The sequence below is a fragment of the Zingiber officinale genome, chromosome 2A, assembly GCF_018446385.1.
Source record: "Zingiber officinale cultivar Zhangliang chromosome 2A, Zo_v1.1, whole genome shotgun sequence".
NCBI lineage: Eukaryota > Viridiplantae > Streptophyta > Magnoliopsida > Zingiberales > Zingiberaceae > Zingiber > Zingiber officinale.
Genome location: NC_055988.1, coordinates 11,017,141 through 11,030,117, shown reverse-complemented (window position 1 = coordinate 11,030,117; position 12,977 = coordinate 11,017,141). Strand labels below are relative to the sequence as shown.

Sequence of the window (12,977 nt, the reverse complement as noted above, 5' to 3'; positions counted from 1 at the left end):
GAAGTTGGTAGAGTTCGTAGCACGCCTCAACTTCATCATTTAATTACTTTTCCTTTAATGAATAATAATTTTGTCTTTTTCTTTAATAATAAAACTCCAACAACAACCATCATAACAATAATAATATTAATGATAATAAAATATATTATGTCACTTATATTATTACGAATGGATATATAATATTGTCTCTTAAATTAAGGTTCTCTTGACTAGTTAAGAGGGGTGCAAACATGGTTAGGGTAGGTGGGTTTATTAGTTTACTGACCATTATGGCTTACTAAGATTTTGTAGATTTGTACTTTTAAATGAATGAATGAATGAATGAATGTCATTAGTATATTAAGATTGTAATTTTATATGGTAATATGTCTTCAATATTCACTTCTACAATACAAATAATAAAAAGATTAGGAATCTCAAATAGAATTTCTCCTAAAAGATAATTTTTGAGTGCCCTTAATTTATGCTCCAATTTATTCAATGGCGAATCGAAAAACAAAAGTTGTAGCTAAACTCAAAATACACGGGATAAAAGAAAAATCACTCTTTCAAACTGATAAATTTTATTAGCCACTTCGACCATACTACCATGCAAATGCACATAACATTGTTCCAGATTTTAAGAGGGTATTTAGTTGAAGATATGTATTACTCTTGATTATATAATTATGAGATAATTATATCATTAAAATGATAAGAAATAAAACATAAAATTCTGTTATTTAATTCAACTCTGAGTAATATTATAATATAATTTAATATTTACTATTTTACGAGTAATTCTAGATACTTCTACAATTAATCTAATTTGATATTTATTTTTTTAATTAAATTAATAATATTAATGATAATAATAAGATAATTTAATAGATTTATAATTTAATTGATAATATATATATAATAAATAAATATAATTGATTTATAATTTTAAATATTTTATAGCTTTTACACCCGTTCTGTGTATACTCTTAAACAATCCTCACATGTCCGAGAGCCCCAATTCACTTTTTGTAAATTGAGATAATCGAGAGGGGCTTCGAGCGCTTGGACATGTGAGGGTCATCCAAGAGTGTGCACCGAATGGACATGCAGACTATCAAAACTCTATATATATACGGACTAGTGCACGCCATTTCACTCAAGGTGCCTTTGGGCGTGCCTTCATCAATTTTTTTTTACAGTTTTGAGATGCCTAGATCAAATCCTAGCGCCTCAATTCAATTTTTTCATTTAAAAAAAAAATCAACTTCTCCTAAATCTTAAACCTTAAATACATATATTATACCTTGTAAACACCTAATTTTTTTTAGTTTGAAAACTATAATCCAACCCCTAAACTCTAAAAATAAAATCTAATTGGCTTAACTCCGGAGCTAAAAAAATAAACAAAAAATAAAATAAAAATGCTATTAGGCACCCTAAATATATACCTCGTGAGTACCTAATAATTTTTTAGTTTTAATTTTTTTTAGCTTAAACATTGTAACTCAACCACTAACTCCTAAAGATAAAATATAATTGGCTTAACCCCATAACAAAAAAAAAATAAACAAAAAAATACTAGATTGAATTGAGGCGCCTAAATTTGATCAAGGCACCTCAACTCTGAATAAAAAATTAACTAAGGTGCCTCCAATGCATTAGAGGTGCCCTGAGTCGGGGCCTCAACTCTATAAAAAAATTGACGAAGGCACCTATAATGCATGGGAGGTGCCTTGAGTAGGGGCACACACAAGTCTCCAACAGGCGGTCCGCAACATATCAATTCTCTCTCTCAATATATATAAATATACAAAATGATACCCTGCATAATATAATGCACACATAAATTTTATAAAATGAAAATTTTCTATAAGTAATTAAACAATATTATTCAATGATAATATAATTTATTCACTCATAAAATAGTGCAATGTAAGGGTGATGCTCGAGAATTTGTCCTTTTTCTTGTATGTATTCCTAAGAAAAGGAATTTGTTCATTTTCTTTTTCAAGGTCTCAAAAAAGGGTGTAGAAACACATAGGAACTCTTGAATGGAAATTGAAAAGGAATGTAGCTCCAGTTCCTTCGGAAATGATAAGATCTTTGGTGCAAGAAAAAGGGGTGATCCATATCATCTTGACTTGTTGACTTGGTTCTACTTCCCCTCTTGTTTTAAGAATACCGAGTCGGGTTCTTCTCCTACCAGTATCGAATAGAACATGCTGAACAAAATCTTGTAAGAGACTTTCCCTTATATAAAATTAATTTAATATCATACTTCATCTTAGCCTAAAAGCCGAGAAAAGTATATTTTCTAACATCGCCGACCCAAGGTATTTATAGAAACTTCTCCGCTCGCAGTGTTGTTAATCATAAAATGTGGGACTAAAGATAACTAAAGAAAATTACTGATGAGAACATTTCCTAATAATATACCGCAGCTAAGTTTCAAACTCTAGATCCTTAATTGATTAATAAGAAAAATTTTCAATAATATGCTCACAGTTAAGTCTCCAACTCTAGCTTCCTGATTGATTAATGAGAAAAAAAAAATTACTAGTAAATATTGAAGTTATTTTCAGTATGAAAAGAAAAAAAAATATTAACTAATTTAATTTTGGACTTCGCCAAATTAATTAAAAGTTAGTTAGTAAATAGTTCAGATTTTTAATAAAATAGTAAGATATATATATATATATATATATATATACTAGTGTAAATTATTTGGGTCTTTGAAAATCTGAATTATTTGGATTTTCTAGCATCAATTATTTTAATTTAATATTATACTTGTCTTAGTAAAAAAATTAAAAAAAGTATATTTTTAACATCGTCGGCCTAACATATTTATAGAAGATTCTTTGATCATAGTGTTGTCAATTTTAAGATATGAGACTAAAGATTACTATATTTTTTTTATATAAAACAACCAGAGAAAATTAATAATGAGAAAAATTTATAATAATACGTTGTAGCTGAGTCTCGAACTCTAGATCACTGATTGTTTCGCTTGTGGAATTACTAATAAACCTTGGAATTATTTTTAGTGTAAATAGAAAAAAAGGACATTAAATGCATTTTAGGCTTCACCAAAGTTAGTTAGTAAAGGGGGAAGATTTATAATAAAATAGTAAGATGTATATATATATATATAATTGATATGATGCAAATCGCCCGCTGTGGACTAGTGCGCACCTCGACTCGAGGCGCCTCTAATTCATTGGAGGTGCTTTCGTCAAATGTTTTTTTACAGAGTTAAGGAGCCTTAATCCAGGCACCTCAATTCATTTTTTTTTATTTTTTAAAAATCAACATTTCCTAAATCTTAAATCTTAAATACATATATTATACCACGTGAGCACTTAATTTTTTTTATCTTGAACAATATAACTCAACCCCTAAACTCTAAAAATAAAATTTAATTGGCTTAACCCCAGAGCTAAAAATAAATAAATAAAATAAAATAAAAAATATTATTAGGCACTCTAAGTATATACCTTGTGAGCACCTAATTTTTTTTTAAAATTTATTTATTTTTTAACTTGAACACTATAACCCAACCCCAAAAACTTAAAGACAAAATCTAATTTGTTTAACGCCAGAGCTAAAAATTTTTTTAAAAAAACGTACATAAAAAAACATATTGGATTGAATTGAGGTGCTTGGATTTGATCTAGGTATCTCAACTCTGAAAAAAAAAATTGACTAAGGCGCTTTAAATGAATCCTAACAACCCCATCGTTGACCACCCCCTCGCCATCGAGCGTCTTCACAATCACGACCGCATCGCCATGGTCCATCTCATCAAGCTCAATGTCCCACATGAGACAGAGACCTTGGGGCCCCAAACCAAGCGGTGCTCCATCACTTCAGTGTTGGTGCCCTCTCTAGGACCACCAACCTCCAGTTACCCATCATTCCTAAGCCCTTGGTCTTCGACGGTAGCGCCAAGTCCCACGAGATGTCCCTTGTCTACGAACACAGTGACCTACTCATGTTCAAACCTCCTCTCCTACTACAGGAGTTTGTCAATCCTAGCGGCGTCATCTTCAAGGTCTATGTTGTAGGAAACTATGTGCAATGAGTGAGAAGAAAGTCCCTCCCAGACAACCCCTTAAGCAGCACCACTTCGTCACCTCCGACCCTAAAGAGGTCAAATGGCTAGAGTTACCTCCGTCGAACTTTCTCAAGAAGATAACAATGGGATTGCGGTAGGCCACGAGATTGCACCTTGTCAGCTTTGACATGATTAGGGATGTTGATGTCCGACACCATTACCTCATCATAGACATCAACTACTTCCCCAACTACTCCAAGATGCCTTGTTACGAAGAATTTATGATCAACTTCTTCTAGGACATGGTTCATCAAAAAGAGGAATCTGCTGTCAGTTCTTCTCTCCGCCAAGGGCTGTTGAGATCCGACAATTATGAGAGCATAGTGATGACGACTGACAGTTTCTGAGACGTAACGACGACGGGGTGAATCAATGGTCCAGTGCAATGATAATTAAACTTTAGTTTCTTAATTTAAACTTTAATTAATTGATTCAATCAACTCTTATCTTAATAGTGTAAGACCGTAGCGCATGTGAGAGGGGGAGGGGGGAGGGGGGAGGATGAATCATGTGTATTTAAAAAATCTATCTTTTATCGTTTTGAAATCAAAGTGCAGCGGAATAAAATAAAGCAAAAATCGAGAAACACAAGTACACAAGGAGTTACTTAGTTCAGAGTTTTCGGTGAGAATCGTATCGACAGGTAATTCACTATAAGCCTCTTCCAGAACTGTCGAAAGAGGAAATCAAATATAAGTACGAAGAACTAAGAAAGCGTAACAGCCTATACTTTACTTTTGCAAGTATGAAAAACAAACAATAATATTAAATCGTTACCAACACTTTTGAAGTGTAGTGTCTAACTTGGCATATGTATCAATGTCGGTATGTAGACAATGGTCAGATGTCTCAAAGTTGTTACGCAGCAACAGAGCGTAGTCGAAGCAACCAAGGAGTCGTTGAAGCTTGTATGCAAGTTGTGTTCTGAAAGCTGCTCGAACAAGGCTTATATAGGTTGTTCAGGGCGCTTCTAACTTTGTCCAAGGTGCCTCCAACAGCAACCTCTATCCCTTTATCTTCGGAAATGATAAGCAACACAGACTACGGCCTATATCTGCTTGAGGGTGCCTTCCAAGCACTCTGAGGTGCCTCCGCTCCTTTCCGCATGGATCTTCAGTCAAGGTAACTGAGGCGCCTCCAATCATCCAGGAGGTGCCTCAAGCACTGTTCACCCAAGTGTTTCTTGTTTATTTTTTTGCTTTTGTAAAACATGTTAGTCCAAAAACAAAGTGTAACTTGCAAAACAAAGTCAGCACAATAACAAAATATCATTATTAATTAGATCATGTCTGTCCAAGACCAGGATCTAATCATAATCTCAATTTAGGCATCCAAAATGGACCTAAACTGGACATGCACCTAAAGTCCCTAATTAGGACTCATCCTCACTAGAGCACTCTCTTCTAGTGACTTACATTACTTACCATGTAGAATCACTCAACTCTTCTTCGGCCCACCAAGTCTTCCCACCAGTTGTTAGGTCCACAGATCCAATTAGACTTTGGCCAACTGTTAGGTCTCGCATGTCGGCGCAGCGGGGCCGACAAGAGGATGATGAATTGCCTACAAGAAAAAAAAATCACTCCTTCTCATTCTTTTGATTTGATTAGAAACACAATATAATAAACATAATAATAAAACTGAACAATTGAAGAAAAGTAAGAGGACAATCTATGTACTTGGTTACAACCTAGGTAGCTGTTAATCCAAGTCATTGAAGAACCTCTACTAGAAAAACTCCTTTGTTGAAGGTGGAGTTGCCTCTTACAGACGTTAATAGATCACAAAATGACTAGGAAGTGAATACAAGACTTGTAGTTCGGTTGTTACGTTGTTTCATTCCTAACTCCAGTAGTCTTTTCATAACCCCTGAAAACTCTTATCCGAGGTTGGAAGACACCTTCAATAGGGTGGAAGGCGCCTCCAGCATGGCAAATTTTATCTGTGCGAAGATAAACTTTATCTGCGCTAACGGTCACTTGGAAGGCGCCTTCAATAGCTTGGAAGGCGCTTTCGTACTGTTCATCGAAGGTGCCTTCCAAGCCATGGAAGACGCCTTTCATATGGCAGATCAGCTCCTTTGATGATCTCTTCGCGTAGGTGATTTCCCGGCTAACCGGAATTGAGCTCACCCAAACCCAACTCCGACCTTCTCCTCGAGCTTCCTTCCCGGCTTCTCGTCCTTCGAACGTTGTGCACATCCTTCTCGTCCACCGGTGTACTCTTTCGCAACATCTCGTCATTCGGATGCACCGAGCCCGTCAACTTCATTCTCGTGTCATCCTTCTCGCTAGCTGCATCTTTTGCTCGACTTCTTATGTTTCTAAACTTCTGCACACTTAGACACAAGGATCAAAGATAACATGACCTAATTGAACTTGGTTGACTACATCAAAACTACCCGGGATATTAACACCGCAGACCCAGCCAAACTTCCCGCCGACGTATCTAGACTTCCCGCCAGATATCGGGTCACTGCTTGACCTATCTGAACTTCTACATCAACTAGCAGGTCCTCCATACCTAGCTGGATTTCAATCTAATGTCAAATCAATCAAGTCCTGCGTACTTGGTAGAAAGGTTAGATCGTACTATACCTAACTTTAATCCATTTGTCATTTATCAAAACTTAGATTTGATCATTGGTGGCAACTGCACCAACAAATAAGACAATTTAAATAAACTTTCTCACCCTAAATTATATTATCCTATCAAAATAATTAAACCAAGGATAATATAGCAAATGTTAAATTAGGTTAAACCATTATTTAGAATTTAACCCAACAATATTGGATTATGTTTTATTTCTCATCACTTTAGTTATGCGATTACCTGATAATCACATAACTAAAATTATATATAATAACTTGAACTAAACACACTCTAAAACTTTTAGCTAAATATATTGATATCTTGTCATAAATTAGAATTGGAATATACTTGAAGTTAATGTAATAAATTATATATTATTATCATAGATACATACATTATATTGTTCCTAAAATTGTGTCATTTAAGATTTTAAAATTATATTTTAAATCTCGTTTAATATAAAAAATGATAATTAATATTTTTACATCTTTTTTTCTCTAATACTTAACATTTTAATCGTTTCGTATATTTAATTCATTACTTCATATCACATTTTTCGAACAAGAGTTTATTTCGAGTTCATTATAATTTTTCCTACATTTAAAGTATTATGTCTGAAATGTGAATGTGATCTTGTCTGGTAGGGAATCAAAGATGAGTCCTAGACTAGGACTTGAACCAAACCAATTGAACCTAATATTATTGATAGCAAAAAGATGAAATCGTCACTAGGGCTATAAATGAATAAAATCTTTGTAAATAAATTTGATATTCGACTTGGTAAAAACTTATTTATAATCGTTCAATATCCACAAGATTAACTAAACAAACAAACTTGAACACATATGTGTTCAACTCGCTAACGTTCGTGAACAAACCATATTCATTAATAAAATTCTATAAATGAACAAAATATTAATGAATAAATTTGGTGTTCGACTTGATAAAAACTTATTTATGTTTGTTCAATATCCACAAGAGTAAACTAAACAAACAAACTTAAACACATATGTGTTCAACTAGCTAACGTTCGTGAACAAGGTTTGTGAACAACATTTGTGAACAACGTTTGTGGACAATATTCACGAGCAACACTCATGAACAATATTCACGAATCATATTCATTAATAAAACTTTAATCAATTAAATAAACAATAAAATAAAATAAATAAATTTGAATTATTAAGCTCAATAACCAATAAAAAAAAACTAAAAATTTCAAACAATCAAACAAATTTGAATTAAGAGCTCAATAACATCTAAACGAATCAAACTTAAGCCAAATTTAAATTAAGAGCTCGATAACATCGAAATGAACTAAGCTCAAGTCAAGCTTCAAACAAACTCAAGCTCAAAAAAATAAACCAAGCCAAGCTTGAATAATCATTTCAAAAGTGTGATTCATTTTAAACTCGACTCATCTTGGTTACTTTATCAACAAGTTTAAACATCCCAAAGCTCAGCTCGTTTACAGTCCTAATCATCACCTCGGTGGCCCCTCTAGGGTAGCCTCTCACAATCTGGAAGGGAGGTAATTAATCACGGGAGACTTCGCTCAGCAACAACAACGCATGCAAGGAGGGGTTGAGCCAACAAGTAGGACATTTCGCATCCGCTAAGAATCGACCCCAAACTTATTGACAGCAACACCCTTACAGAACCAACTGCACCAGCCGAGCCAATTGAACCTAATACTAATGTGCAAAAAGGCGGATCCCGCCGCCCAACGACCCCCTAGGCCTGGCCCCACAGGGATCCTAGGAGGAGGTAAACTGAACCTAATACTAGGATTGAGGAGAGGTTGTTCGCCTAATGGAGGTTGGTTCACCTCCTCAAATCATCAATGGTTCACCTCGTCAAACACTCAATAGTTCACAACTTGATTCAATTTGGAGAGGGGTTCACAACTTAAAGACCGGCTCAATTTAAAAGTCGATTCGATTTAATTTGAGTGTTGATTTATCTTGGATTGGTTCAATTGGAGGTTGATTCTCCTGAGGCCAGTTCAACTCATGAGTTTCATCCGGTTCACCAACTCTCACACAGGCACTTCCATCCAGAAGCCCTCTCCCAACTCACGCAACTCATGAAGGAATCCCGCGACCTCCATCCCATGACCTCCAACATCACATCCACCCGGATCACGATCGAGAGCCCCCTCCATCTTCCTCATGCATCTTCTTCCATCCCAAGTCATCATACCTTCATTCACAACTCACCCTTCTTCTCCGCAATCCACCTCCGCCGAGCAAATTTGCCTATGGCAAGCCATCACTTGCAGCTGCACCGGCCCTAGCACAAGGTGCCTTGGAAGTTGGTGCAACGACCGGGGTGGCGGAGGCTCGTCGACGACTAGGAGGAAGCGAGTTTTCGTCAGTTTATATGTCCGGAGCTGAGCTACCTGCACAAAAACAAAAAATGGAATTGGGCTCCCGCCCAGTACAACCCTTTACCTATATCCATCTCTGGCCATCACATATACTCTTTCATAACCGGCCTATCTCCGTATAATTAAATAAGACGTCTTTATTTAGTTTATAATTTTCCTTTTTACTAATAATAGATAGGCATCCTTCTTTTAGGTTGCCTATAGGATAAATCTAAAACACACATTCAGAAGTTAATATTCAACATATTCATCCCTACAAAGATTTAAACTCAGATCCTTTTAAGTATTTTATCACTGTAACACCCGGTGGAACAATATATAATTTTCTTATTAGAGTCCATGCACTCCATTTGTTATAAGTAGCCGTGGGAGCTATGGGACCTAGATGAAGATCTATCAAAAACTACAGAACCGAGCCAAAGTCCAACGTCAACCCAAATCCCAGCTAGTAGGTATAAGTAACGAAAGGCATAATAAAAAACAAAGGTGTTAAGCTGCAACAATGTGGATGAAGATAATTTGGCAAGGATGATTCGATGACAACGATGAATAAACTCTGGAATCACGAGATTATTTCTAGGGCAAAATCAATGTTTTGGTTCTTATTCGAGACTGTATGGTGAAGTCTACTTACCGACCGACAGGTCTAGAATGGTTCTAAGGTATTTGGGCAGTGCCACTCAAGAGAGTTGTGTTTGTTCCGCAACAAAATATATGATTAATTTTGCTAAGACCTAATAAATGAGTAGTAGGGATTGAACTAGACAATGACCTAATGACAAACTCTTTTTATAGTCACAATTTGCATGAAGGCTCTATAAACAAGAATGATTTCTTGATAAAACCTATCGCAATAGTATCATCAAACAATAATCAGATAATGTAGAATGAAATATTATCAAAACCATATGCATGAGTAGATCAATATGCATTAGAAGGAGAAAAACACACCATGACTGTGTGAAGCATCAAAGATACTAGAAGCTATTACCTTGCGATATAGCGAAAATTAGAAGTGGTCTGTGCATTCAAATTCATTTCTCCACACACAGCAAGGATGCACGAAATTTTCATCAAGATTGAATCCATATGCAAGGTAGATTGAACTATCATATTGGTGACTAGATCTTGGCATTATCATAAATAGTCAATGAGAAACCAAAATAATTTCAATTACCATCTTTCTCTTTCCCTGCCATCTGGAAATGTGGGAACAAGAACTTGACCTTCAGGCTTTCTGGAGCCATTAACTACTTGCAACTTCTCCCTGTCAAAGTTCAGACCCTCACCGTCATCAAAATCTGGAGGTGATTCATCCTCTTCATCGCTCCAGTCATCCTCTCCGGAATCATCATCGTCGTCATCTTCATCATCAAAATCACCATCAAACCCGACAGGCACAAGACCATCAACGTCGGACCATTCCTCATCAGTTCCATTTTGGCTTCCTCCAAGTGTTTCATCACCTTGGCTAGTTTCGTCTAACTTGCGAAGACCCCTCCTGGCAAACCGTGGGACTGCAACAAGTGCGCGCAATTTCTCCTTGAGAATCAACATCCTATCCTTCTCGAGCAACTGTGAGTCGCGATAAGCTTCGCGAAGGAAAACAGAATCCCTTGTCCCCTTAAGTGAGACATAGAACATATCGGGGTGCCTGATAAGCATTCCCCTAAGCTGCTGTGAGAACCTGAACTCCTCCCTGAAGTGGGTGAGGTGATCAACCAATGTCTTCTTTTCGAGTGTGAAACTTAGAATCTCATGGACAACGGCGCAGGCATGCTTCTCCTTCTTTGGTGTGCCAGGCCTCAATTCAGAGAAATCAGAGTATGGAGATATGTAAGGTATCTCCTTGAATTGGTTCAACTTCCGCATCTCTCCCTTGGACAGATTCAAGCCTCTGGGAAGCTTTACTCGTTTGAATTTGGGAGCCCTCTCGATGATCAAATTCTGCTCGTCGGCCTCGCGTATTCTGTTCTCCTCTTCTGCAGCCTCGGCAGCAGAGATGGCAAGCTCAGGATCCCAATGTGTGAGCTCAAGTGCAGGGCCGCGGTCAGTGGGTACGACCCGGAAGTACTGTGGGTAGCGGCGGCAGATGGTGTCCCTGAACTCGGCCGGGAGCCCAAGGTCGTGGCGCAGATGGGCGATCTTCTCAAGGAGGATCCTCCGGTCAAGCGCCATCATCAGTAGCTTGCGCAGCTTGACGATGTGCAGCTGCTCCATCTCTTGCCGGGCGCGCAACTCCTCCAGATAAATCCGCTCGGCCTCGGGAGTCAGCCGGAAGCGGAGGGAGTAAACACCCTCCTCCACGATCTCGAACACGGCCGGGAAGCGGCGGAGGAGCGCGATGAAGCGGCGCTTCCGCGTGAGGCCGAGGTCTCGGCGGAATCGGCCGAGCTGTTTGAGGCTCATGATGCGGTCCGGCTGGCTCACGAGGATGTTGCGGATCTTGAGCACCAACTTCAGCTTCTTCTCGCGCTCGATCACGCTGTCGAAAGGTGCCTCCTTCCGCCACTTGACGGCGGCGGTAATGGTGAAGGAACGCCGGCAAGATGACAGATTTAGCGGATTGGCCAATCCCTCGGCGAGATTAGTACCAAAGAAGGCGGCTTTCCTGGGGAAGAGGAGGCAGGACGATCTCGTGGAGGACGAGGAGGAGATTAGGAGGGGGAAGGAGTAAGGAGGAACTGTTCTCGGTGGAGAAAGGAGCGATCTTGGCTCCATGAGGTTGACGACGAACGATTTGGTGGTCAGGTCTCGATCTATTGATAGATTTTGAAGAAGAAACGAGAGAAGGAAGAAGAACAAATGAGGGTTTTCCAAACCCTTGTTTTGCTGATGGCTTCTGATATTTTTGAGCGAAAATGTTATCTACATCCATTGGGGGCACAATTGTCTTTACGGTTTTTTTGGGCTAAAATCATGATTTTTTTAATGTACGATAGAAAAAAGCCTAAAAAAACTACATTTTAATGTTTTCTTAAAATGTAATTAGTAAATATAATAACAAAATTGAATATCTCACATTGGGATTTTTTTTTAAAAAAAATAAGGTCTCCCAACTTCGCTCAATTAATCATTATGGTAGATGACCTTTCCCTAATTCATTTATAATAAATTTGAAGCATACCCTATGTATACTTAGAAACTGTCCTTTAGAATGTTCATCTCTATCCCATTCTAACTTTATTCTTTTTATTTTTTTCCCTAAGCGCTTTGTCATTCCATCACAGCTAAGATCTTCATAAATCTTTGGATCAAGTGGCCATGGGAAAATTAGGTGTATTAATTCGGATGGATTAGATGAATTTGAATCGAGTCGAAACAAGAATCTTATAAAAAATTCTCAATAGAACTCAAAACAGTACCTTTTACAATAGGTGTATATTCTATGTTGCAATTAGGCATACTGAAATGATGTAACATCTTATTTATATAAGACTCTTATGACAGACTCAAAAGTCTTATAGGACGATCTATTATGATCTTCATTCCTAAGATGTATTCAACTTCTCTCATATCTGTTGTATCAAATTGTGATGACAGCCACTTCTTGACTTCATACACATATACTATATCATTTCCAGTTATCAGCATATCATCAACATATAATGATAAAATGACATACTTTCCTTTTTCCCTTTTCAAGAAAACACAATGATCCTCATTTATCATCTCGAAACTATAAGATAAAACGACTTCGTTAAATCTTATGTTCCATTGTCTTAGCGCTTGTTTAGCCCATATATAGACTTTCCAAGTCTACATACTTTCTGCTCTTGATCTTCAGCAATGAAACCTTCTGGTTGAACCATATAGATTTTTTCGTCAAGATTACCATTGAGGAAAGCGGTTTTTACATCCATTTGATGTAATTCCAAGTCATAATGTGCCACAAAT

The 12,977-nt window shown here is 37.1% G+C and overlaps 1 protein-coding gene across 1 annotated transcript; it reads right to left on the bottom strand.

Annotated features, from left to right (window-relative positions):
* Positions 1 to 10,080: 10,080 nt before the first annotated feature.
* On the bottom strand, positions 10,081 to 11,922 carry LOC122040711 (protein WHAT'S THIS FACTOR 1, chloroplastic-like). The gene has a single exon (XM_042600137.1). The coding sequence runs from the start codon at positions 11,799 to 11,801 to the stop codon at positions 10,254 to 10,256; it is 1,548 nt and encodes a 515-aa protein (XP_042456071.1). The 5' UTR covers positions 11,802 to 11,922; the 3' UTR covers positions 10,081 to 10,253.
* Between the last annotated feature and the right edge of the window lie 1,055 nt (positions 11,923 to 12,977).

Coding starts and splice junctions, on each gene's coding strand:
- LOC122040711 (XM_042600137.1), bottom strand. CDS start 11,801: ATGGAGCCAAGATCGCTCCTTTCTCCACCGAGAACAGTTCCTCCTTAC.